The sequence below is a fragment of the Chenopodium album genome, chromosome 11 (genome assembly GCF_948465745.1).
Source record: "Chenopodium album chromosome 11, dcCheAlbu1.1, whole genome shotgun sequence".
Classification (NCBI taxonomy): domain Eukaryota; kingdom Viridiplantae; phylum Streptophyta; class Magnoliopsida; order Caryophyllales; family Amaranthaceae; genus Chenopodium; species Chenopodium album.
Window position 1 is genome coordinate 22,768,741 of NC_137844.1, and position 27,927 is coordinate 22,796,667.

Sequence of the window (27,927 nt, forward strand, 5' to 3'; positions counted from 1 at the left end):
AAGGACTAGACATGACTACTGGCATTAATAAACTGATTAAACCGATTAAGCAACTGGCTAATTAGACTCGTCGCGAGGACTCAAGCAAAAACACAGACTGTCGCCAAACGCTAAGGACCAGCGCCAGACGACAACAATGTCGCCTGGCGCTAATCACTAGCGCGTGGTGCTATAGTTCAAACCTTTGCGCCATTGCTGGAACATTGGTCTAGGACTGTTTCCAGTGTTTTACTCCAAAGGGACAAACCTAAAGTCGTACTAAGTCAAGTTTGATGAATTTACTCAGACTTTAATCATTTATTAGTTAATTAATTAATTTAGCAAAGTCCTTTAGTCATTAATTAGTTCATTTAAATTCATTCACAAGTCAAACAAACGATTAGTGGAAACACATATAGGTTATGCACAAACAAATAATGCACAAGTAGTCAAATAGTCACAATATGATGCAATGAGTTTGCAACCTAACCATGGCTCTAGTTCTCTAAAGTTCAGGATATGGGTTAGTCAAAGAGGGTCCATGGTTATGAGTCCGGATGCACCGCGCAGAAGCCTCACCTTTGGAAGGGTTGGCACGAGTGGATAGGACCCCGCGAGTTAAACTCACTTCCACGGTTTGGTGAATTCAACAAACTCGGATGTACCCTTCATTGCTAGGAGAATTCGATTGGGTAGATGGAGTGTGAATTCCCAGAGGGTTATGGCCATATGTAGAACACATATGGGTTTTAGAAAAAAGGAAAAAAAACTCAATCAGGAAGTAAAATCCAGCAAACAGTACTAGAAACTAGTCGAAACAAGAAGGTAGATATCTGGCTCGGTATTAGAAGAATTTAGCGCGAGAAAATAGTGTCTGTCGCCAGACGATAAAACTGTCGCCAAGGGACAGAGCCATCGCTTGGCGATGGCGCTGTTTTCTCAGCTCTAATTCCTACATGTGTCGGCAGCTTTTTGTTCTTGAATTTTCCAGTTTTTCGCAGCGTTATTTCGACTTTAGTTGTGAAAGATTTTTCCCTAATTTCCTACGTGTAAAAATCCTATGTTTTTGACGCATTACGTATGGTCTTTCCAATGCGGACCTTTTTATGCACATCCCACAATGTTAATCATAATTACACACATGAAATATTTAGAACTTTTCGAGTCTCATCCACTCATTCTAAATCATTGCCAAAATAAATTTTAGGAATTAAAATAGAAATCCTCCCCAGTGGAGTCGCCAAAAAACTATAGGGAATATTTCAAACATCCCACACTTGAGCCCCACTGTGATCATACACTTAAGCATGTTGGCGTCTAAAGGAAAGGAAGCTAGAGTAAAAGAGTCGCCAACAAGTTTTAGGAACTTGTAAACCGTTCATAGGGTGAAGGTTACACCCCTTAAAGATCTAGGAGATCGTTAAGTCCAATAGGTCTGGAACCATGACTGGAAGTTCGGGGATGAAGGTACAAATCCAACCTAAAAGAGATTGAACCTGCCCTAAATAGACCTCTACTTTATTCTTCTAGTATTCATGTGCGCTTTCTGACTAACATGCAATCAATAGGTTAACCCTAAACCTGTTTAATTTATGTTGGTTGAATATTAATGCACAAACAAAACTATTATTGGCGATCACTTGAATTATAATCATATTAGCCTAAACAAGATTATTAATTATCTTATTAAGCGTGATTACAAGTACAAATTCCCTTTAAACCTGCAAGAGAGGGCGTGATCAAGCAATAACACATAATTATAAGTATCAAGCAACATAATAATCACAATCATAATCATAATAATAATATTCTCAATCTCAAAGCATAATAATATTAGCAAGATCCTAGGCATGATACTAACAAGATTAATAGCGAACCCTGGCATATCACTAAACATTAAAGATCAATTAGCCTTAACATGATACTAACATGATATAAACAAAGAATATAAAGCATCATAATAATATACATGATATTAGAAATTTTAGTTATTACCCTAAACATGATACTAGGAAACAATATAACATCCTAACATGATACTAGGAATCAACAAAATAATTTAAGCATGATTTCTATATCAAAAGATCAATAAAACAATTAAAGTACTTACTTCGATGCCTCGTACCTCTTTCTAATAACAAATTACACGCGTTAGTAACTTCAAGGAAAATAATAAATCAAACAATTAAATTAAATAATTGAAATAGAGATTTGGGGCCAAACCCTTAGAAATTATCAACCTTTCATGTCTAGGGCGAAGACAACTTCGAACTTGGCTAGGTGTGTCTAGAACTTGTGAATGTGGAATTTTGTAAAAGAAGAAGTTTAGAAAAAGAATAGAGGGAGAATAAGCTTCTAGCTTTTAGAGAGAGAGAAAGAGAGGGATGATGGTTGTTAATTATGAATTCTTGATGATGAAAAACGGGGAGATATGACCCCTATTTATAGAAAAATAGTTCGAAAACAATAGAAAATAATTCAAGTTCTATACGGAATAAAACTGGCATCTGTCGCCAGGCGACAGACATCAGCGCCAGGCGACAAGATTAGCGCCAGGCGACAGACATTAGCGCCAGGCGACAAACTCTGTCGTCTGGCGACAGACTCTGTCGTTTGGTGCTAATTAAAAGATAAAATGCGCTTTGTACGGAATCCTTTTCTTAATATGATTAAGCAGCAAATTCCGTGTTTATCAAATTAATATCGGATTTATCATAAAACACATATTTTATTCCAAATAAAACTCTTTAAAAATATAATTATCAATCCTAATACTATTAGAATTTAAAAGAACCTTCTAGATTATTCCAGAATATTAAAATCAATCCAAATAAGTTTAGGAATAATAATTAATAGGCCCTCCTCTAGATCATTGGGCCGCATATAAAATTCATTTCGAGCCCAATTTAATTTAAGCCATAACTTTCTCATTATTCATCGGAATTGGGCTTATAATATATCGTTGGAAAGCTCTTTTTTAGCCTAATCCAACTACACTATTATTGGACCTTTATTATGGACCAAACTAAATTGGACTGAATATTTTCATAAATAGAGTAAGAAAAGAAATGTTTTCAAAAACAGTAAGAGAGATATTTATATAAAAAACATCCACATCACAAGACTTTTTACACTTTCACTTTGTTCGATAATTAAATGACGCGAAAGATATTCGTCACTGGGTTTGGTTTTGGGGAGACACATTTGGGTGTCTACATCGTCTAACAGCTTTTTTACCTTGGCAGCCGCCGCTTGACTTGTCTCCTCGGCGTGATTTTTTTTTTTTTTTTAATGGATGGGCTTCTTTTTAGGATTCACGGCGAGTTTGTGGACAGCGAGATCTTGGCTAATGCCTGGCATCTCTTCCATTTCAAAGGAAAGGAGTCTGCACCCATCTTTTCAAAACCAACCCTCCCCACCTTAACAGTTCGCTCTGGACGGCTATCATCCAGAGGGATATCAATGTGTTCGCCAGCTGGCTGGGGACAGAGTTCATCTGACCGTTCCCTGGTCAGTGATTGTTATTTCTTCTCTTTCTTCACCTCCATCAGCTGAGTACGTTTTCTTTTCTTGGCGGCTGGTGGGGTTGAATCAGGGTCCTTGACATCGTCAAGGTCTATTGGCTCCGACCCCTCTCTGGCTGCTGCGGCCGTGGGTTTGACGTTTGAGAGATAGCACTCTCTAGCCGTCTTCTGATCCCCGTTCAGGGAGCCAACAAAGCCATCATCCCTCTCATACTTGAGTAGCATGAGAGATGGGATGATGACAGCCTTGTACTCGTTTAGAGTGGGTTGGCCTTGAATGAGGTTATAGGTGGTTAGCTCTTCAACCACCATAAATCGGACGGTCATGTGTCGTCCTTTGCCCTTCTTCCCCAGCTGTAAAGGCAAATCAACCCTTTTGACTGGGTGCACAACTCCTCCCCTAAAACCACCAAGAGGGTGGGAGACCTAATGCATGTTGTCCGCCTTGTACTTGAGCTTGGACAGGCACTTATAGTTGATGATGTCATACGAGCTACCAGTTTCGATTAGATGCGGCCAACCAGCTGGTTGGCCACTTTGAATTCAATGACCACAAGGTCGTCATGTGGCCGGCGGACTTTGCCCCGGTCCTTTTCAGTGATGACGACCTCTAGGAATGTGCTGTTGGACGCCTTACTATCCTCAGCACAATTAACATCCATTTTTCTCAAATGGTCCTTGGTGCCTCGGATGGTAGGCCCCCTCCAGCAAATTCGCCTGCGATGGTGTAGATCGGATGAAATGGGTAAACCCGACTCATCAGAAATGGATCCGGTCAAGACGACGTCGTTTGGGAACGATGAAAGTGAGAGCATCAATGGTAGAAAAGCCAGAGAATTGCATAGCAGATGAACTTCATTATGTAGATGTTCCAAATACAGATTGGCGACTTGCACTTTGGCGTTACCTTCCTTCTCTTAATGTCTCTTTCTTTCTTGATTTTTTTTTTCTTTTTTGGGATCTTTTTTCAGATATTTGGAGGTCTGATAAAATGAGTGATTTGATGCAGGCGATGAAAGCTAGAAATCATCCACTGTTATTGTTGTCTGGTGTTGGAACTAATGCTGTTGGATATGATCTCTCCCCTCAAGTCAGTCTTTTCATTTTTTTTTAATTTTTTTTTAATGCAAAGAGTTTTCAGTTTTTTAATATGATTGTTTTTGTTTGTTTCTAAAATTCGAGTGATTGGGTCATTTTGACCCTGTTGTTTTGGCACTCACTGTGCAGCTGTGCTGTAAGCTCACGTATCGTGCCAGTATCTCTCATGTTTAAGTAGAATTTATGTTTATTCAAGAATGTTTTGAGAAACATCTAAAATAAACAGGTAAAACAGTCCATCATTACAAAATCTCACAAATTACCCATTCCTAATTATATTAGAATCTGTTAGGAAAATAATTAAAGGGACGTGAAGAATCACTGTCCTTAAAGTATTATTTGCCCCCACTAAATTTGCACTTGATGCTTCTAGTATTTTCCTTAAAATACTAGTGTTTTATGATTGTAAAAATCAATTTACACTCAATGAACCTTTTTATGAAAAATAAAAGGGAAGAAAAGAAAAAGAACATAATTTGGAAAAAGAAATCATGTTTATTTACAGAGAAAACTGATTAGATAAGAAGATACAATTATTTTATTTTAATAAAGTAACATAAAACATTACAAGCCCATTTACACAAACTTTATAAATCAACACAAATTTCTCTAATCTTTTTATATGAGATTACTCCTATGTATATTGTTAGAAGACTACCTAGTGAAATATTACAACAGAATGAGTTGATAATTTTAGTCCAGATCTAATCAACAAACTTCCAAACAGTTACATCAAGAACATTATTAAGAGTAATGATTTTCTAGATGTAAGTTATCCAAGTAACAGGTACCATCAAACAAACTATAACTGATTTAATGAGCCATTTGCAGTTTCATAGTCTGAATTATTTCATACTTACACATGCATTCTATGGTATTTTTTTGCAAGAATATTTTCAAAACTATAGCAATTTTGGGGTTGTTAAACAACACTCTCATTTTACAAGGCACCGCTCGCATTTTAATACGAACTTTCATATTAACCCCTTGTAAATAAATACTCATGACAATCACTTACGACACTCACTCACGACACTCACAACACTCATTTCTCATTTCTGGAATCACAAATTCACAACTCTCTCGTAAATTCACTCTTATTTCATTTCTCTAAAATTTAAAAAAAAAAATTAGAAGAAGAAAAAAAAAAAGCAGAAAGAGCCACAACATTGATCACAACAACAATAAAAATACTAATACTAAGGGCCTGTTCACTTCGGCCTAATTTCTGTTCAATTCATTTTAACTCCAATCTGTTCACTTCAATTCAGCTCTAATCACTTCACTTCAGCTTCTAATTTCCTTCTCTCATAAAATATTCATTTCAGCTCTATTTAGTTCAGTTCAGTTCAGCTCCAATCAGTTCAGTTCAATGCAGCTCAGTTTAGTAAATGTGAACAAGCCCTAATTGTCTAATTACTCAATTAAGCACAAAATTAATAATAATCATACAAAGATTACAATAATAAATTTGATTAATTAATCAATTCAAAAAAAAAAAAAATTACATCCGCCTAAAAAATTAGGATCCACCTAGGTGAATCCACTTAAAATTTCCGGATCCACTAAGGAAGATTCGGAAATTTTAGGCGGATGTGGGAGATCCGCCTAAAATTTCCAGATCTACTTAGGTGGATCTGGAAATTTTAAGTAGATCCACCTAGGTTAATCCTAATTTTTTAGGCGGATGTTTTATTTCAAATTTTTTTTTAAAGAAATACGACGATTTACAGAATTCTCTGACGAAGCCTCCGGTGTCTGAACATTGTTGTCGTCCATTGTCCTAAACCCGTCGCTAATGCTTAATAAATTGTTTTTTTCAAAAAAACTCGGATTTTTGGTGGTGGATCGAATGTGGTGGTGTCGGGAATTTTTTTTACCATATGGTAGTAAGTGGAAGGATCATGAATGATATTATACCATTATATACTATAAGTTACACAAAGGGCAATATCGTTTTTACATGTCAAAAAGAGAGCGATCCCCTATAAAATGGAAGCATTGTTTAGCAGTTCACCAATTATATTGTAAGATTCTAACAAGTTGGCTTGGTTCTTTTCCTTCCTTTTGTTTTAGCAACCCTTTTCTGAGTTTCTCCGTGTCCTAGAACCCACATCCTTTTGTTGGCCCTTTTTGTTGTTGTGAAAGCTGTTAGCATCAGATTTTTTGGGCTCCACTAGATTAGCACTAAGAAGAACAGAACTATAGAAGCATAAGAATTAGATGGTTTATACTTTGATCGGTTTTCCTCCTAAATATTAAGATGGCCAACTAAATCATCTAGGGTAACGTCCCTCTTTTTGTGCTAGAGTTTGTTGTTATACTCCTTCCGTGATGGTAACAGTTTTTCAATCAAGACAACAACAATCTACTCACATATGGACAAACCCTTAGCACCAATACTAATACAAATGTTATGTTTAACTAATACAGTAATGCTTAGTCTCATCATCATCTAACCCTTACGTCGGTTCTAAGGCATCACATATGCCTTTAGCATGGTAAAATTCATATAAATGTCGAGCAATGCATTATACATGTAGTGCAACAACATCACCTTACAAGCTTTATTATATCTAATTGTAAAGATAGGCCCAAAAATTCTGATTATTCATTCCTTATCAAGCTATATTTATACAAAATCAGTCCTAGCATATTAGCCTACAGATATGTAAAGATATTATCAAATGTACAAAATATATACTCCAAAATATTATCCTAATTTAATACCCCCCTCAAGTTGGAGCATGTAAGTCAACAATGCCTAACTTGCCAAGTAAATAATCAAATTGCCACCGCTTCCCCAACACCTTTGTGAACACATCAGCTAGTTGTTCCGTACTAGGCACATACGAAGGAGCAATCAGAACCTCTCGAATAGCATCTCTCATAAAATGACAATCGATCTCGATATGCTTTGTACGCTCATGGAAACAGGATTTTGCGCAATATGTAGAGCGGATTGACTATCACAAAAGAGAGAAATGGATTTAAGATGATATACTCCCAAGCTCAAGAGCAACCCCTTCAACCATTTCAATTCGCAAGTAATCCCAGCCACGGAGCGGCATTCAGCTTCAGAAGACGACGTCGAAACTGTGGGTTGTTTCTTAGTTTTCCATGATATTGGCGATTAACCCAAAACACCAACCAACCAGTCAGACTCCGCCGAGTAAGGGGACAAGTTGCCCAATCCGCGTCGCACCAACCCGTCAAATATAGCTCATGTCAGATCGAAGAAGAATGCCTTGTCCCGGAGTTCCCTTCAAATATCGAACTACTCTCAAGGCACCATCCCAATGCTCTTGCCTTGGCTCATGCATAAATTGGGACAAAATGTGTACAACATAGGTAAGGTCTGGTTGCATAACAGCCAAATAGATTAGACGTCCAACCAGCCTACGGTACGGCTCAGGATCAGGCAAAAATGCACCTGACGCACGGCCCAGGTGATGGTTCTGCTCCATTGGATAAGGGGCAGGCTTACTACCCAACATCCCTGCATCCGAGACAATATTCAAAGCATATTGCGTTGCGACAAAAATAGCCCCGTAGAGCTACATGCAACCTCAATACCAAGAAAAAATTTCAGAGCTCTAAGGTCTTTCATATGGAAACACGAGCTAAGATAATCTTTAAAGACTTTAATTGAAACCGAGTCATTTCCCGAAATAATCAAGTCATCAACATATATCAACACATTCAACTGCACAACTCCCTTTGTGTAAGTAAAAAGAGAGTAATCAGAGTACGCCTGCAAAAATTCGTACCTTTTTAGAGTAGTGACCAGTTTTGCAAACCAACACCTTGGTGCTTGTTTCAACCCATACGAGGATTTCTTCAGTCGACATACCATCCCGGGAGTATCAGAAGTAAAACCCGGAGGAAGCTTCATGTAAACTTCTTCGTCAAGATCACCGTACAGAAACGCGCTATGCACATCCATCTGATGCAACTCCCAGTTTTTAGAAGCCGCAATCGCCAGAAAGGCACGAACTTTAACCATTTTTGCCACTGGAGCAAAGGTCTCGTCATAGTCTATCCCTTCTACTTCATGATTGCCGAAGACCACTACTCATGCTTTTCAACCGTTCAATACTGCCATCGGACTTATACTTGATCTTGTACACCCACTTACACCCCAAAGCTTTCTTCTCCATTAGAAGATACTCCATAACCCACGTACCATTATTTTCAAGGCATGAATCTCTTCTTGCATAGCTTTACACCACCTCATCTATCACTGCTTCTTTGAAGGATGTAGGTGAAGGAATTATGCTTTCGATAAGTGCAATTACTAGATATATTAAAGATCACTATTATGGAGATAATAAGTTCATTTCTTTGGTTCATCATTGTCTGTTACTAGTATGATAAATGACCTTCGGGCTAGTCAAAATAGTCCAAAACCCAATATAATGGATCTTATGAGGTCACACAACAAGGGTATTGGGTTAAACAAGTAAGAGGCCTATTAATAGGCCTCATGAGATCATGACAAATCATAAGGAGTGTTGGACTAGAGTAGTTTGATTAGGATTAGGAGTTTGGGCTTGACATGGACTCTTATTTAGAGATATGATCTGTTAATAAGATCCATGATTTAGATTGAAATAACGATTGACAAGTCAGTTAATTGTAACTTAAGCAACCAAGTCCCAAAACCGTAATCCCTCTCTCTCTCTCTCTCTCTCACACACACACACACATCCCTCTCTCTCCTCCCCCTTGTCCGTACAGCCGGCCACCCTAGGTGGCGTGTATGGTGGTTCGTGGTTAGTTCCTGTTTCTCTCTTCTCCGTAGAAGGTTAATTGAAAGGGTTCAATTACGACTAACTAGCATTAGTGGAGGTTTAATCTGTGCCCGTGAACCACGTAGAGGAATCATGTTTGGGGTTCTTTGTCTCCCGTTTGTTCTTGCTCGATTGCTAGTGGATTCACGCTTCAAAGGTATTATTAATTGTTCTTTATGTGTTAATTCGTTGATCTTGGTGTTTAGATGCTTATGAATATGATTCATGCAATTCCGCTTATAGTATCTAAAGTCCTACAATTAGCTCTTTCCCTGCTATAACAACTGCAATAAAGTTTCGGTGTTCCACAAAGAATTTGTCACAACTAATGTAATGTGCTATAGGGGAAGGCGTACCTAAGGGAGGTGGCACGGTTGAAGTAGATGACACAGGGGATGGACTTGGCGTGAACAATGTATGAGTGACATAATCTCGATGTCTGACATTTGGAATTTTCTCTCGGAACCCTCGTCCTAAGTGTTTCATTGCTGCCGTATCTGTTGTGATATGACCATCCTCCCCCCTGCAGGAGAGGCAACTAATGTACCCGTAGTAGCCCCCCGCATTAGACCCTTGCTGCTGTTCCTGCGGCGGCTCATGAGGCTGTTGTGGAATAGTAGCTGCCGCAGGTGAGGAGGCAAAATGGGGTCCTGCTGCTGTATCGTTTCTCCCTCATCATGCTAAAAAAAATCATCATTGACCCCAATTTCAGTGTGTTCATCATCAGGCACAAAATTACTAGTCACCGCATCCAAATAAGGAAAAACATTCTCGAAAAATTTGACATCCCGCAACACAAAAAATTCTTTAGTGTCCAAATCAAAGAGAGACCACCCTTTCTTGCCAAATGAGTATCCGACAAAAATGCACTTTCTACTCCGACTAGCAAACTTGTCCCCTTTTTCCCGTTGATTATGAGCAAAACATAAAGACCTAAACACACATAACTCTTTAAAGGACGGGGGATGACCAAATAAGAGTTCATAAGGAGTGAGGTTATTTAAAATATGAGACGGTGTTCTATTAATAACATGTGCAGCAGCTAGAACACATTCACCCCAAAAATCAATCGGCAAACCCTCTTGAAATCTCAAAGCATGGCTGTTGGGTTTCGATGAGTCCGACTCACTTCGGAAATAAAACCCGAGCTAAAGAACAAACTCACAATTAATATAACAAAATGCATAAATAACAAGCATAGAGAAAAGACTAAATTACCCATGTAGCGTGCTTCGCTCACCCGGACGGAGCTCTTACTTGTGAAAATCCAAGCCTCACAAATAGCAAGGACCTCCAACGAAAGTCCACCCACAACTCGACCCGGCCGGTTCAATACTTGGAGGTTAGCCAAGTCTGACTAAAAAGACTACCCGAGTAATTATTGAGCTTATAGGTTTTCTCTCAAGTAGAGATGCCTAATTGAGCTCTTACTTAAATGAATAATCCCAACTCCTAAGGTTGGAATTTATAGGCAAAGACTCTCCAAAATTCCCATCATCTTTCCATGTAGGAGAAATGATAGTGTGAGAAAAATAATCAATTAATTTAATTCTAAATTAAATTAAATAGCAACACAAATAATCAAACAACAATTAGCACACACATGGGAGTGGCTAGGTGAGGACCACAAGGAGGACCACACGGTCTCCTTGATCCCCAAGCTACCAAACCCACCAATCATAAGAGGGCATGACCGGTCAACCTCCTTATTCACCAAGGAAATGATCGGTCAAGGCCCCTTTTGACTTGGTTGGGCCTTGCACCCACACGCAAGCCACGAGGGCTGTGCACTGCTGGGCCTCGACTAGCCAACACGCACTGCAAGCCCGCAAGGTTGTTGTGCGCTGCTTAGCTTCAGCCAGCCATCACGCACTGCACTCAGCCAGCGCGCCCAGCTCGCCCAAGCTTGCGGCTTGCGGCTAGTGCTTGTGATGGCACGCGCTAACCTAGCTCTCGTACGGTTAAGCCGATACGAGTCTAGGGCTATGCATTTTGACTTTATTTGTTGTTTGACTTATTTTTTACGTCTCGTTAATTCCTAGAATTTAACTTGACATGCGATGCTCAGTCTCGACACTCCTAGCTCGATTTTCGACGTCTAAATATTAATTACTCGAGCAACTCATTAATTCTTTTCGAATTAATTCGTTGTGTCGGATCGTTAGTTGCTTGGGTGTGACACGAAGGGTTCAGTCAAGATTAAGCTGTAATATTAATTATGCATTAATATTACTGATCAGAAGCGGCCTCCACCTAGACATTCCGATCACTTGAAATTACTGAATAAATAGCTTTTCAATAGCTCCGAACCCTCTACCGGAATAATACACTTGTTCGAAGGACACCATTCCTATCAATCTCCCACTTGTCCTTTCGGACAAGTGCGCTTTTAGTGTGTAGCCTTTTTCCTATGTTACTTAATGTCTCTTCATGAACTATAAGGTAAGATTTATTCGTCATCTTTATTACGTCCAGAAGTGTTTCTCGAGATCCGAGTCTGACTGTTAACAAACAGATGATTTCTAAAATCCATCCAAGAACGACCATGCATTTTCACAGTATCGCTCTTTGAGAGGCCTTGTAAACAAGAAAGACATGTTCCCTATTATTAGTAGGGGGACATTCCCAGTCTTGTAATGTAAGAATTTCTTACTAAGAGGACCTAGCCGCCTGAGTGTTGCCGTTATAATCTCCATGTACGGCAGACGTTTGACTAACATCAAAACGGACTAGTACTCAAACAAGAGAACTCACAATACTCATGGTCGAGGAAAGAGGTTCCGATAGCCATAATGAGAAGTATACTTATGACGATTCTTAAATCTCTTAAAGTATTCTCATAGGTTGATCTAGTATGGTTCTAAACCAATACTTGTGCAAATGATTTATAACGATCATGTCCTTGCAGCACAAGAAACGGTGCTATAAATCAAACTACACTAATCTCAAGCGGTCATTAAATGTCCATAATTTAAATGACCTCAATTAGGGATAATTTTCGATTATAATATTCAATGTTCACTTAATAGGTGTTTCTTTATCCAAGACTGGTCTTGATACCCTATTTTGAATATTCTCAAAATCGAATGGACTCATAATTTAATTCTAAACCACAATTAAATAGAACCGGAGTGATAAAATTGCATGATATTAAATTACTCCAAAACCTGAATGGTTCATCTTATGATAAATGGTTTTTCCAAATGCTTTAAGAGTAATACTCTTTATAAAACATTTATAGAAATCACACCCATATTTAATATGCTTGATTTCTTTCGTGCAATTGTGAATGTTGTCGTTCACTTATAGCATAGGTTTAGTTATAATTGCTTTGGAAATCTTAACATCTTCATTATTGATCACTTTCATAATAAGACGATAAAATTTGAGAGTGTTATGTATTATCTGTGATTTAGGATTTATCTTCCAAGTGATGGTTTTCACTCATTTTCATGATTGAGATCTTCAACTTGACAACCTACAATCATCAATGTTTAACAACGAACTTTTCATTTAACATCTTCCTTATTAACATCCTGATGATGCTTTGCTTGGGTTTCACTCCAAACAACTCACAACGATTTGGGATACCCTAATCACTTGTGATAATGGAAATTTACCTTAAAATTTCGCACATTACACATGGATGCACATCCATGTTACCATTCTCAAGCCACGACGCTTCTTACTTCGTGCTTACAAATGGCTTCCTTGTTAAGGTTTGTGCTTGGAACATCAATACTCAAATTATATTTGTTTCCATGAGTCAAGAACTCATCCTCTTACTTATTCAAGTGCTACGGATGTTCTTGATCATAATCTAACAATCTATTACTTAGATTCAAGTTGATTGGTACTATATACGTACTTCACATGCTCTAAGCAAGTAAGTCGTGTGATGATTCCATATCGTAGCATACATGATGGATTTAATTGTAGAATGATTCTCAATCTTATTCCATCCATGTGACATTGTACCTCATCCAGTTCCACTTAGTCTTGCTAAACTATATGCTATGTGATACGGTTGAAAGTCTCTACTAGAGTCTTTCTTGTTTGACTTAGCATTTAGCCTACCTTATACATAGTTCAAACAGTTACTTAGTTTTATACATACGGGTCAAAAGCCTTTTAAATCCTTCAATTCATGTTTAACACGGTAAATTCCTTTACTCGTTCAAACATTTTATTAAGTCTATACAACAGATCTTAATTCCCAATATGTACTAAGAATCGTCTTTTTCTTGGTCCATTGTCGAAAATACTTTCAAATCTAAGCATTTAGCATTTGATAGTTAATTTACAACAAAGTTTGTAAACTTCTTGTTGGACCTTACAAGATTGACTCTTGCTCCCACTAAACTTCTTGTCCATAAGAATTTCTATGTTTCTTCATAAGCCAATGAGAAAACACGTTCCAATTCCTTTATGCAATGCTACCTTCAATCCCATAATGGATTTCTTGAACATGCTTTCAAATCTAGCATCATTTAGATTTTCAAAACCCTTAGACTATTTTCATAGTCACTTCCAAAATCCTATTTTAGGAAGGCGGTTTTGGTATCTATTTTGCCATATTTCATACGTGCAATTTTGCTAAAGTAATCACGAAAAGACTTGAGCATTCCGATTGGTGAATAGGTTTTTATTAAAATCAACTACATGAATTTAATTATATCCTTTTCAACCAATCTAACTATGTATGCATATACATTTCCACATTTGTTAGTTTTCTCCTTGAAACCTTATTTGCAATCTATGCAAATTAATCAAGTTTTAAACATGATTTTCAAACATGGAGTCTGTTTCAGATTTTATGACCTCTAACCATTATTTGGAATTTAGATTTGTCGTACCTATCTTACAAGGCATTATTCCCTTACTATCTAATAGTAACTAGTATGCTTGTAACTCTTAGATTTATTTCGAACATAATAGAAATTTATAGGATTCAATCCCATCCTTTGGTGAATTCTATACCAATACGGGGTGATTGCATCAAACACTGAGTTTCAAGGCGCTTTCAAAGCCCTTTCATTATGTTGATTTTACTCCAAATTTTCAGAAGTTTTATGAGTAATGAATTCTCTTTTAAGGCACTTATAAAGTCCTTTTGAGTATTCTTGATCAATCATTCTCATGAAGCCTTTTTGAGCCTTCCAAGATTCTCAATTCTAGTTTGTTGCTAAGCTCGATAGTCATCGAGTTTATTTTCCTCCCACTTGTCGTTTTGGAAATATGTTACTTTCCAGAAAGACACCATTTAGAGCAACGAACATTATGTTCTCAATTAGGTTATGGAGGTGATACCCGTAGTCTCACTTGAATGCTTACAAAGAGACATGTATATTGTCTTTGTGTAAAAGTTCATTGTGAAACAAATAGTTAGCACCCATTTGAGCTATCTTAGCCTTTAATGAGCCAACAAGCTCCTACTGAGCCACCTAACTCTTGCTAAACCGGTGAGCTCCCACTAAGTCACTTAGCTCCCACTAAGACAATGAGCTCCCACTGAGGCGAAGAGCCTTAAACATATACTTGAAAAGACATGTAGAAGTTAATTCTATCCATAATTGAATATGGTGTCCTTTCTTAGCTCCGACATTTTGTTTAGTGTAACATTATTCATTTGTGCAAATCTTTAGGAGTTTTATAGGAAGGGATGTGATCCATCATCGTTCTAGTCATTTTCAAATGGCATCAAGGTCTCCATGAAGACACACTATATTCTTTGTGGAGTTATTTATGAAAGTTTCAATTTCATAACTTTGAGATGGTCACGCTTGGCTCAAGAAAATATCACTCGATCTAATCTAGATGTTTTGATGTCTTGCCAAGTCGATTACGTACTTCATTGAACTCTTGAGCTATTCAAGGTCAAGTTTGTTCACATTTGATGAATATACATATTCTTTCAAATTCTTCGTGAAACGTTGAAATAATTGAATCTTTTTTAGCGTTTGGAGTCAATTGTCTATGCCAAGATCAATAAATCTTTACTTTGTCGGTTTTTAACAAGTAAGACTTGCTTGTCTTAGAATGATTCCGAATCGGTCAACAGTCAAGAGCCTATATAATCTTGAGTACGTTCTTGTTAATGTGACATTGCTAAAGATGTTCAGAACACAAATCATGCCTATGATTTGAATTTTGTGAGTTTATCATGTTAGAGAAATGTTTGTTTATAATCTAGCATTCTTGACTCATGGTTTAGACAACCGTTCCATTCAAATAAATTCGCAACTATTACTCTTTACTTTGAATGTGAGTCTTTCCATGTGTTAACGGATTGTTTGCTGATTATGGAACATAATAACCATTTATTTGTTCCAGCCTTAGTTTAAAAGGTCTTTAAACAAAGCATACGACCTTACAACTGATGTAGCACCATTTGCTTCATTTGTAAGTCAATAACTTAGCTTTACTTCAATAGTTTGAGGTCACTTTTTAAAGTGCAACACTCAAGTAATATCTGATACTTGTGAAGATAATGACTTGCTAAGTTAATTACAACAATATGAACTCTTTAGTAGAAATGGAATTTCATTCCTTTTCTTTGTTCCTTGTTTCCTATAAACATTATTTTCCTTGTTCCTTGTTTCCTTTACCAATCATGGAAAACAATATAGATTAATTTGGAATTCTACAAATATAAGTGCAAAGTATAACCTTTTTTCCAAGATTGGATTGTCATCTCAAACTGGCAATGTTTCCAAGCATAGGTTGTCATGCTCCTTCTCTATTTGGCAAGTTTTTCCATGTTCGGATTGTCATACATTCATCAAATCGTTGGCAATATTTTCGAGATTGGATTGTCATACACCCAGTTCCCTATGGCAAAATTTCCCAAAGGATTGTCGTAGGTCTCTATTCATCTTAACATTTCGGCAAAGGTTCCCCAATGTGAATTGTCATTCATTTCAGTAGTGGCAAATTTTTCCGAGACAGATTGTCAGTAGACTCTTTTTTGCAAATGTTCCAAGACGCGGATTGTCAATTATAGCAATATTTTCCCAAAAAGATTGTCGCATAATATTGGCAAATTTCCAAGGTGGATTGCTTTCAAGAGTTATATTCAAAGATGTGGATTGTCGACCGTAGCAAGGTTCTTATGACAGATCGTTACAAAGCATTGGCAACTTTTCCCAAAATTGGATTTTGGCAAAATTTCCGAGATACGGATTGTCGCTTCATCGTGGCAATATTTTCCTAGGATGGATTGTTATGTGGCATTGACAACTTTCCCTAAATCAGATTGTCGTACATCATTCAAGAGTTGTATTGGCAATTATTCCTAAAGAAGAGAGGATTGTCATACCCCCAAGGCATCAACACAACAAATATTCAAGCAAAGCACTGAAGATAGCTACAAGCAGCGGTCTTCGACGATGTCTCGAAGCAGAGAGGAGATTGTCTATAGCGGCAAGGCACAGCCGTGGCGAGGTACTGCCACAACCCTGAAGATGGCGTGGCACAGTCACCTTCGACGATGTTCCCGAGGCACTGTGGAGGATTGTCACAAACAAATGAAGATAGAGAGGCACTGTTACCTTCAGATGGCGTTCACAAGGCACTGTGGAGGTCATCACCACAAAAAGCAACAAAATCGGTTACTCTAAAGACGTGTGCTCGACGGTGCAAGATACGCGTTTCTTAACTCTTTTATTTGTTTAACTAACTCTAGTTTGCAGGTATTGGCGTTACAAGAATGATTTAGGATCGCATAACGTTCTGAATCATTCTCTGTCCTTATCGCTACTTTGACTTTCGTTTTCAAAACTTGCGTTTCTCCAAACTCAGTCAAAGTGGGGGCTTCTGTAGACACCCAAATGTGTCTCCCCAAAACCAAATCCAATGATGAATACCTTTCACGTCATTTGATTATCGAACGAGGTGAAAGTGTGAAAAGCTTATTGATGTGGATGTTTTTATTAAAAATATCTTTCTTTCTGTTTTTGAAAACATTTCTTTTCATAATCTATTTATGAAAATAGCCAGTCTAATTTAGTATTTGGTCCATGATAAGGGTCCAATAATAGTGTAGTTGGGTTGGGCTCGAAAAGAGCTTTCTAACGATATATTATAAGCCCAATTCCGATGAATAATGAGGAAGTTATGGTCAAAATACTAAATTGGGCTCGAAATGAATTTTATATGCGGCCCAATGATCTAGAGGAGGGCCTATTAATTATTATTCCTAAAGTTATAGGATTGAGTTTAATCTTCTAGAATATTTAGAAGCTTCTTTTAAAGTTCTAATGGAATTAGGATTGATAATTATATTTTAAAGAGTTTTATTTGGAATAAAATAAGTGTTTTATGATAAACCTGATTTTAATCTGATAAACACGGAATTTGCTGCTTAATCATATTAAGAAGAGGATTCCGCGTACAAACGTGTTTTATCTTTTAATTAGCGCCAAACGACAATGTCTGTCGCCTGGCGACATATGCCAGTTTTATTCCGTATAGAACTTGGAGTATTTTCTATCGTTGTCAGACTATTTTTCTATCTGGCATCTGTACGGAATAAAACTGGCATCTGTCGTTTGGCACTAATTAAAAGATAAAACGCGTTTGTACGCGGAATCCTCTTCTTAACATGATTAAGCAGTAAATTCCGTGTTTATCAAATTAAAATCAGGTTTATCATAAAACACTTATTTTATTCCAAATAAAACTCTTTAAAATATAATTATCAATCCTAATTCCATTAGAATTTAAAAGAACCTTCTAAATATTCTAGAAGATTAAATTCAATCCTAATAACTTTAGGAATAATAATTAATAGGCCCTCCTCTAGATCATTGGGCCGCATATAAAATTCATTTCGAGCCCAATTTAATATTTAGGCCATGACTTCCTCATTATTCATCGGCATTGGGCTTATAATATATCGTTGGAAAGCTCTTTTCGAGCCCAATCCAACTACACTGTTATTGGACCCATATCATGGACCAAACTAAATTCGACTGACTATTTTCATAAATAGAGTAAGAAAAGAAATGTTTTGAAAAACAGAAAGAGAGATATTTTAATAAAAACAACCACATCCCAAGACTTTTCACATTTTCACTTCGTTCGATAATCAAATGACATGAAAGATATCCATCACTGAGTTTGGTTTTTGGGATACACATTTGGGTCTACAATGTTGTTGATGTTGAAATTGTTCTCGAACAAAATGTCAACACCATCGGGCAAAGGAAAAACCAATCATGGAGCATAGTTGAAGACAAAACACTTGTATCGGCCTACATAAACGTAGGGGGTGACGTAGTGAGAAGTACCAAGACAAAGAGAAGTGGGTTATGGGTTGACATCTATAATCGTTACGAACTTTCTAGAATAGAAAACCCCGATGAAATAAAGGTAAGAAACATTAAATCTATGCAAAATTAATGGGATCATATCAATTTACATTGTAGTAAATGGGTAGATGCATATGGGTATCATAATCAAACCAAGGGTATTGGTGAGTCCGAGCAAAATTTGGAGAAATTTGCTCACAAAGATTATTACGCAACTAACAACAAGATGTTTTGTTTTATTGCATTGTTTTGAGGAATTGAGAAAATATCCGAAATAGGATCCATCTTTGGCCAAAGATCAATCGATCAGTTAAAGGAAAGAGATGAACTTAAAAAAGCACAAGCTGAAGAAATGAAAAGGCAAAAGGATGAGGTCATGAAGTTTAAAATGTTAGAAAGGTTAATGCAGAAGCCCGTTCTTGATGAAGTTGAATTAGAAATGTATAAGAAACTTAGAGATGAATTCAGTAGTAGATTTTCGATTTGATTTAATTTACCTGATTGTACTGAGTAATCATGATTTGTTATTACGATTATGAGTTGTATGTTTTATTATTATTGTAACTTTGCAGAATTAGTGTCAATGTACCATTTTAATATGAATGTAATTTCTATGTATTAATATGAACTTTATTTTTACTAAATTGAGTTCAAGTTTGTTAATGTTACTTTATATTATTGTGATAATGTATAAGATTGCTACCCATGACATTTCATCTATCCAAAATCTTATCTTCTGACATCCTTTATTTTATGACCACATATCATTATCTGAAATCTTATCTTCTGACATCCTTTGTTTTATGACCACATATCATTATCTGAAATCTTATCTTTTGACTAATCTTATCGTTTTTTTGTCTAGATAATTTATCAGATTGCTCCCATAACATTTCATCTAACCAAAATCTTATCTTCCGACATCCTTTGTTTTATGACCACATATCCTTATCAGAAATCTTATCTTCTGACTACCTTATCCTATTTTTATCTATAAAATTTATAATATTACTCCCAATAACATTACATCTATTTTTATCAACCAGTATATTCCCTTTAGCATTTCAAAAAAAAAAAAAAAAAAAAAAAAAACCCAAAACATTTCAAATATTGTTTGGTAATAAACATAAAATGAATTTCGATTCAAACTCTTCAAGTTCTTCTTCTTCGTCTTCAAGTTCAACTGATGAAATCTATGATCAAATGGTCATGAATTTTATCAGCAAGAGTCATCGATTCCAAGTAATGTAAAATGCAGTACTTGTAGCTGTAAACAATTCAATACAGCAAAATGAACAAAAACGTCGAAGAAAACGAAGAATAACTGTGTCGAGAAATCGTGAAGCAGCTCACGACAATTTAGTTTCAGATTACTTTAGTGACCAACCAGTATACGATGAAACCACATTTCGAAGGAGGTTTCGTATGCGAAGACCCTTTTTCCTTCGCATTGTCAACACATTAAGTGCAACTAATCGTTACTTCTAACAACACCCAGATGCTATCATGCGTCTTGGTGCTTCACCCCTTCAGAAATGCACAGCAGCCATACGTATGTTAGCTTATGGTTGTTCTGCTGAACAAGTAGATGAATATCTGAACCTCGGTAAAAGCACTGCTAGAGAATGTCTTGTGCAGTTTTATCGACGGAGTAATTGCTCAATTTGCAACCGAGTACCTTCGCAAGCCAACATTGGAAGATATCCAACATCTCCTTAGAGAAGGGGAGGATAAAGGTTTCCCTGGCATGTTGGGCAGCATTGATTGCATGCATTGGGTATGGAAAAATTGTCCAGCTGGATGGAAAGGAATGTATTAAGGAAGATCTAACGGTGACTGTTATTTTAGAAGCGATTGCTTCTAGGGGTTTATGGATTTGGCACGCCTGGATCCTGCAATGACATTAATGTACTTCAACGTTCTCCGGTGTTTGATGATATAATAAATAATCGTGCTCCACAAGTTCTGTTAACTGTTAATGGAAATAATTACAACAAAGGATATTATCTCACAGATGGGATTTATTATCCAAAATGGTCGACATTCATAAACGTTATTGCAGCCCCCACAAACCTTAAAAGATAAATTGTTCACTGCACGTCAAGAGAGTGCTAGAAAGGATGTTGAGCGTGCATTTGGTGTGTTACAAGCTCGGTTTGCAATTATTAGGAAGCCTGCTTTAGCATGGAGTGTAGAGTTGATGTGGAAAATCATGATGACTTGCATCATCATCCACAACATCATAGTTGAAGACGAGCGTGATACATATTTAAAGTATAAAGATCCACTTGAATTCGCCCAAGAACAACCTGAAAATATGCCAGGGTCGTCCTCAACCAGAAATGCAACAAAATTTACCGTAACTCCTGGGTAGTATGGTCCTGATAATTTTAGTAGATTGATAGTTTCAAGAGGGGAGATTCGCGACAGACAAGTTCATGAGGCATTAATGAACGGCTTGGTTGAGCATTTATGGGCAAGGTCAGGAGCTTCGTTGAAAATTAGCATTTTAATAATTTTAAATTATTTGAGTTATTTTCGTTGCTTATTTTCATCCGTGTATTTCATATTTTTAATTTATGTCTTTTAATTCATGTATTTCGTATTTTACTAATTTTTTATATTAATGTGAAAATGTATTAATTGACGTATTTTTGTTCAATTAATAATAATAATAATAAAACATATTTTACAAACTTTAATAATAATTAAGTGTGTAAATAGGAGAGAGAATTTATGGTGGGTTATATGTAAATAGGAGAGAGAAAATGGAAAAGGATACTCATTGATGTTGGAAATATTTAAGAAAGAGGATAAGTAAAAGGATGAAGATAGTGGGAAGTGATGTGGAAGAAAGAGAGTGATGTGTCAAGTGGAGGAAAGGAGAGAGAAATTAGGAAAGGATTGTAGCTTCCTCTTGAATGCTGGTGCTCTAATGTTGGTCAGACATGATAAATCCCCTGTGACATTATTCGAGCACCCCGTATCAATTATCCACTCACCGTTCAGTCGACTTGAAGGAGGAGGAAAAGTACCAAATGCAGCCACAAGAGACTGCCATTGCTCGGCAGAGATCCCAAGCCGCCTGTAGGTTCACTGGGTACAGACGACGATATTGCGTTTGCCTTGATTACACCCCTGCCTCGACCAGTAGAAGGCTGCACCAATTTCCCTTTAGTCGCACCCTTCGAATCCGCACTCGGAGTCCCATACTTTTCCACATACTAGGGCAGTACTCCATGAAGGTCGGAACAAGAGGAGCTATCATGCCCCGATTTCTGGCAGTGAGTGTAGGTTAAAGCAACTCGTTCTGCTTGGCTCAGGCGTGGCCTTCCCCTACTACTTCAGGTTTTTCATCCTTGACCTAAGAAATACCTCGAACTCGTTCCTCCTGCGATATTTGATGGTAAGCCCTATTCAACGAAGGCAGAGGATCTTGAGATAAGATTGTGGAGCGTAGGGCACATAATACTCCGAGCATAGTCCCAATAGGAACTGCTACAACCGATCATTCTCGCGCCGCACTTCATGCTGCCTCCCAACCCCACAGGTGCATTTCTCGCACTTACAGCTAATTTGGGGCTCATATTTGGCAATTTTGTCCCACAAGACTGTCAATTTACCAAAATAAATTGCTATTGACATGTTCTTTGCTTGTTCGCATCTACTGATTTGGGCCGTCAACTGGTGAATGCGTGGTCCATTTACCACACAAAATCGTTCATTCAAATCATTCCAAAGTCATTTGGCATTATCATAGTTCGAAAGCAAAGTTTTCACCTCCGTATCAATTGTATTGATGAGCCATGATACAACCCAATCATCTTTGGTAGCGGGTGGAACCACATCAGTGATGGTTCCATCAAGGAAACCAAATTTACGGCGCGACGAGAGAGCTACATAAATCGCATGAGCCCAATCATCAAAGTTATCAAGTTAGACGCACACGCGTAATAAATTCCCCAGGCTTATCTTGAGCACGGAGGTAGAAGGGGGAGTTCGGTTCGATTTTCTGTGGTGGCGGTGGATTCTCATCGCCGCCGATTGCCATAGTTTAGTGTTAGAGTGTTGGCTCTGATACCATGTAAAGATAGGCCCAAAAATTCTGATTATTTCATTCCTCATCAAGTTATATTTATACAAAATCAGCCCTAGCATATTAGCCTAAAGATATGTAAAGATATTGTCAAATGTACAAAATATATACTCCAAGATATTATCCTAATAATAATAAACTAATCAGATAGGGTCACCATTTTCATCCAATTCCTTGTGTTTATCAGTCACATAAGCAGTGAAAGCACATTGAGCTAGTTTACCCCGTAATTGCAAACGCATTATTGTCTAAAATTTTTCTCTTTGATCTTTTATTTAGCTACCAAATTGTGATTTTGGAAAACTTAATACTTCATCAATATGCTGTTCTCAATCACCAGTAGTTTGTTTTCATGTACACTACACTGCCCTTCCTGCTTTCGCTTCATAAACTGCCTTATAACTATGACTTGTTTTTCTTCTCAGTTTTGAGATAAGACTGATGCATTCGGATGATTGCAGTCTTCGTTTGCCCGGCATATGTCAGGCGAAGGATTTGACACATGGATTCTTGAAGTGCGAGGTGCTGGATTGAGTATGAGAGGTTTAGAGTCCTTTAAAAGTGAGCTGCTTGCCAAATGATGCATGTATTTTCACTCGTAATTTTCTCTTGGGTAGGAACTTTCATTTATAAAGCAAAGCAGTTTAAGACTAATGAACTTGCAGGGTTATCAAAGCCAAATCAAACCACTGCTGGTCAATCCCAGATTAAGGATTCGAGTTTGAGTTTATCAACACTGCCATTTCTTGAAATGAATGAGCAACTTGTGCCGATGATAGAAGACCTTCAAAGGCAGCTAAACCTGTTTTTGGACAGTGAATGGGATTTTGATCAGCTCGTAAAAGAAGATCTGCCTTTAGTGGTAAGGTTTTTTTTTTCATTAGCTTAAACATTAAATCAGAAACAGTTTAGGTCCGAAAACTGTGACTTTCAACAAATGTCAAAGAAGATGAAGATAAAAATTCTCTTTGATGGTATACTGTGGTGAAAAATAATGATGTTTTATAAATGAAAATCGATAGATTCATGTAGTTTGAAACAGGAGTGCAATAAATACTATGATAAACAGATAGCATTATATAGAATGAGTTATAAATAGTGTGTAAAGCTGATCATCTGCAAAATAATTCTTTTTGCAGGTAGACTACATTAAGACGCAATGCAACCCTCGTGATGGGAAATTGCTTTCCATTGGGCACTCTATGGGTGGTATTTTGCTGTATGCAGTGCTCTCATTGTGTGGTATGTGAACACTTTTTCATGTTTGCGGTGTTTTGTGTTCTGAAACTGTTGGTGGTTAACTGGTTGATTGCATGTCAATAGAGGGAGCGATAAAACATTAGCTTTTGGTTTGAGCTGAATAGCTGATTGACAAATTACTTAAGATTCTTATTCCTACTGCTATTATACAAGCTCATTTTCACTTTCTGCATTCCAATTTCTGGAGAACAATCAGAACTGCTTTTACCTTCACAGAAACTGCTCCGAGTTTAACTTTATTCAGAGATTTTATTCCCAATTTTCTACTTAATTAATAATTTAAACCCCAAAAGTATAGATTCATTGAGCTAGTGGCTAGTCTCTTGTTAGAAAGTTTGATGAAACATCTATTTGAGCCCTTTACCTTATTTTAACTTTAGGGTTTATTTTAGTAATTTCGACATAACCCCTTAAACTAGTAGAAAGCTAATCTTTTTACTGTTTTTGCTTAAAGTGTAGGTTTTTTTTTTCTTTTCCCCTTTTGGTAGTTAGTTTAACTTATGCCTAGTCTACAAAATAGAGCCTATCTGACCATCTTTTACAAGAATTTGCTATAAATCTTATGGAGTATGTAAAAGTAGTTGCATAAAAGTTATCAGGTATTGTGCTTATAACATTTATATTTTCTTTAACTTTACAGAAGGTAGATTTTATGACTGGCCTTTAAAGCAACTATACTTTACTGTTGAAGATTCACAATCAGGCTGAATATGCTATTTAGGGCCTTATATAGTCCTGAGTTGGGGAGGATTTACACCTTTTAGTTGCCCTGAGTTCATTCTGTCTTCCCCACAAAGCATAGATCTAATTAACAGTTCGACAACAGTTAAAGATAAAATGTTGGCTGATTTATGCATTTCTATAGTGCATCTGGAAGTTTCGTGGAAGTATTTTGGAACTTTGAACTAACTTGGTGATAGGATAGTCTATAAATCAGCGATTTTTGCGACTGATGGCAAGAAAGAAGGCTAGTGCTTGAAAGTAGGGCAGCCACTGATTAACTTTTTGATTCATCAAAAAGGGTGTTGTTTAAGAAATCCAAGCGGATGCTATATGACTTCAAATTTGAACATGCCCTTAAAAGAGCTAGGCAAGCCTCTTCTGGTTTTATGTCAAGGAAATCAGATTTGAGGTTCATCAACAAACCTTTTGGGGTAAATGAACATTTTAATTTGTTTGCATATTTTAGATGCCATCACGATGTCTTCATTAGCTTCCTGTATAGATACACCGAGGTTCCCGTAGCTTTATCTTGTAGACTTGGCAATAAATTACTTATTTAGATTTTACACAGAAATAAAGGCTTCCATAAGTCAATTATTCTGGTAGTTGCTTTCTAAATAGTGAATGCCTCTGATTTGTGTCACATTTGAATGTTTTGGGTGTTCTCTTATAGCTGTATAGAATGTATTTGTGTAAGGTTTATGATATCCGTAAATGATCGAAATTTTTTCCTAGGATTTGAAGGAAGAGACTCTGATTTTGCAGCAGTTACTACACTAGCATCAACGCTTGACTATTCATCATCAAAATCTTCTATAGAACTACTCTTGCCTTTGGTAAGAATACTGTTTGAGTAAACTTGGCTTTCAGGTAAATATGTTTTTTAAGCTACTATATAACACTGTTGTTTTGTAGACGGATTCTGCAGAGGCTTTAAATATCACATCGATTCCCATGGGCACTATATTTGCAGCACTTCATCCTCTAGCTTCTCGTGCTCCATTTATATTGTCCTGGCTTAATTCTCAGATATCTGCTCAGGACATGATGCTTCCAGAATTGTTTGACAGGCTTGTGCTCAAGAACTTCTGTGAGTAATAGACTTTTCCTTGTATTTGTAGTGACAGTAAACAGCTTTATCACTTTGCTCATTTAGTCCTTAATCTATTTCTCTGAGGTTTTAGGTGAAAGTGTGAAGTTACGGACATACCCTGATATAAACACTCCTTGTTTCTATCAGATATTAACTTGGATTTCCTCCTTGTATATCTACAGCTATCTTTCAAATAACCTCACTATGTGTTAACTATCGCTGATCAATGAATTGACACTATGTCATACGCTAAACACATGATTCAGTGCATGATTGGCTATTGTTCACTTATGAAATGATACAGAGGTAGATACTAATGCTCATCCAGGAGACCAACACACATCCGCATGCTTTTGATGGTGGAACCTCGACCATTTGCAATGAAAAATTAAAAACTGATACAACAATATTTGTTTTTAAATTAAAGTCTTGAAAGAAATAATATTTACATTTGAACTCAAGTAGAATGAACTATTTGAATATTGTGTTCCATAGTGTTAAAAAAAAAAGTCAAATCACTTATCTTGAATATATTTAAAAAAAAAAATCATGTCTGAGCTCTGCCTTTTTCATTCTTCCATCATTTTTATTTTTTTGGTGATTGGTGTCATTTGTCTTGAAAGTATTATTGTTTGTTGATGAATTATTGCATCTCATGCAAATTTTAACCATAACTTTGAAGACATAGCACTATGTTTCATTCAGCATGTTCGTCAAAAAAAGTTCCAACTGCAATGCAAATTATTCATGAACTTGCGTTATAGGTACAATACCTGCAAAACTCCTCTTACAATTAGCAACAGCCTTTGAGAGCTCTGGTTTACGTGATCGATCTGGAACATTTTTGTACAAGGATCATCTCCATAAGAGCAATGTCCCTATCTTGGCCATTGCTGGGGATCGCGACTTAATCTGTCCCCCTGAAGCTGTATACGGTATAATTATACTCCAGTAGTTCTTATGTGTATAAAAAATGTACACTACTTTTATTTCTCAATATTGATTTTCTAGGTGTTTAAATATGATGTAACAGAAACTGTTAAGGTGATCCCAGATAAAATGATTACATACAAAGTTTTTGGAGAAATTGGTGGTCCACATTATGCTCACTATGATTTAGTGGGAGGCCGTTTCGTAAGCTTTCTTCTTTAATGCCTTCTCTGTATTATGTCACTGACGGACAAGCATATATATTTTTCACTTTTACGTGGTGCTCTATAAGTCTCAAAAGAATAGTGTTCCCTTCGTCCAGAAATAACATAATAGTCTCGTTTTTGCTTCCTGTGAATGGCTTCTGTTGGCATAAAATGGTATTAATCTCACACTCTTTTCGGAATGCAGGCTGCCAAGAAGGTTTATCCATGTATAATTAATTTTCTCAGTGCTCATGATGAACTTGATACATCTTTTGCGGGCTGAATTCTGTCGCTGTATCTTGCTTTTTCATCTAAACAACCTACGTAGTATAAGGAGTAATCCATAAGGCATGGGACACATACAAAGATCTTATTTGTACAGTACACAGGGAAATAGATAAGCTGATTTTTTTTAGTTTATTATTCTTCATTTCTTCTGTATGTATATACACACATACTTGTATTATTTTTCACATCCTTGAAAACAAAAGGAATGAAACTACAGTAAATAATGAATTGTCTGCATATATAATAGTATAACATCTTGAGCATTCCATTAGTGACTACCATGTAAGTGCAGCACCACTGGAATGTGGAAACTACTGTCTAATTCTCATTGCAGTCCATTAGGCATCAGGGTAGAGTCTCTGTGAGAAATTCTGGACTGCTATTTTTAGGGCTGCTATTTAGGGATTTAATGATCGGCTTTCTATGTTGATATAATTGTCACATTCATAGTTCAAACTACATCATCAAGTATCAACAAGAAATTTAGATGTAAAGAGTAGTTGAAATTTTTAAGGTACAGACGGCTATACCATGCTTAGTACTGACAAAAAAACGCGGAATGAACATGCAGCTGTTTTGTAAAGAACATACAACTCTTTTGTAAATAACATATAGTTGTTTTGTAA

General features: G+C 36.8%; 2 protein-coding genes across 2 annotated transcripts; both read left to right on the forward strand.

Moving 5' to 3' along the window:
- Nucleotides 1–20,211: 20,211 nt before the first annotated feature.
- Nucleotides 20,212–21,079, forward strand: LOC145566452 (uncharacterized). The gene is made up of 3 exons (XM_081625868.1): nucleotides 20,212–20,356; nucleotides 20,570–20,679; nucleotides 20,768–21,079. Exons 1-3 carry the CDS (start codon nucleotides 20,212–20,214, stop codon nucleotides 21,077–21,079), a joined length of 567 nt encoding a protein of 188 aa, XP_081481994.1.
- Nucleotides 21,080–21,952: 873 nt separating this feature from the next.
- Nucleotides 21,953–27,412, forward strand: LOC145568741 (uncharacterized). Its single transcript, XM_081628159.1, has 8 exons — nucleotides 21,953–23,362; nucleotides 23,467–23,663; nucleotides 23,941–24,043; nucleotides 25,520–25,620; nucleotides 25,700–25,874; nucleotides 26,642–26,812; nucleotides 26,911–27,011; nucleotides 27,219–27,412. Exons 1-8 carry the CDS (start codon nucleotides 23,281–23,283, stop codon nucleotides 27,294–27,296), a joined length of 1,008 nt encoding a protein of 335 aa, XP_081484285.1. The 5' UTR covers nucleotides 21,953–23,280; the 3' UTR covers nucleotides 27,297–27,412.
- Nucleotides 27,413–27,927: the final 515 nt, after the last annotated feature.

Excerpts from the sequence above, each read along its gene's own strand:
- LOC145566452 (XM_081625868.1), top strand. The coding sequence starts at position 20,212 with ATGCGTCTTGGTGCTTCACCCCTTCAGAAATGCACAGCAGCCATACGT. Across the intron at positions 20,357-20,569 it reads TGTGCAGTTTTATCGACGGA|GGGTTTATGGATTTGGCACG; the intron begins GTAATTGCTCAA and ends GATTGCTTCTAG. Across the intron at positions 20,680-20,767 it reads CTCCACAAGTTCTGTTAACT|CCCCCACAAACCTTAAAAGA; the intron begins GTTAATGGAAAT and ends ACGTTATTGCAG.
- LOC145568741 (XM_081628159.1), top strand. The coding sequence starts at position 23,281 with ATGTCAGGCGAAGGATTTGACACATGGATTCTTGAAGTGCGAGGTGCT. Across the intron at positions 24,044-25,519 it reads TGCAGTGCTCTCATTGTGTG|GATTTGAAGGAAGAGACTCT; the intron begins GTATGTGAACAC and ends ATTTTTTCCTAG. Across the intron at positions 26,813-26,910 it reads TCCCCCTGAAGCTGTATACG|AAACTGTTAAGGTGATCCCA; the intron begins GTATAATTATAC and ends ATGATGTAACAG.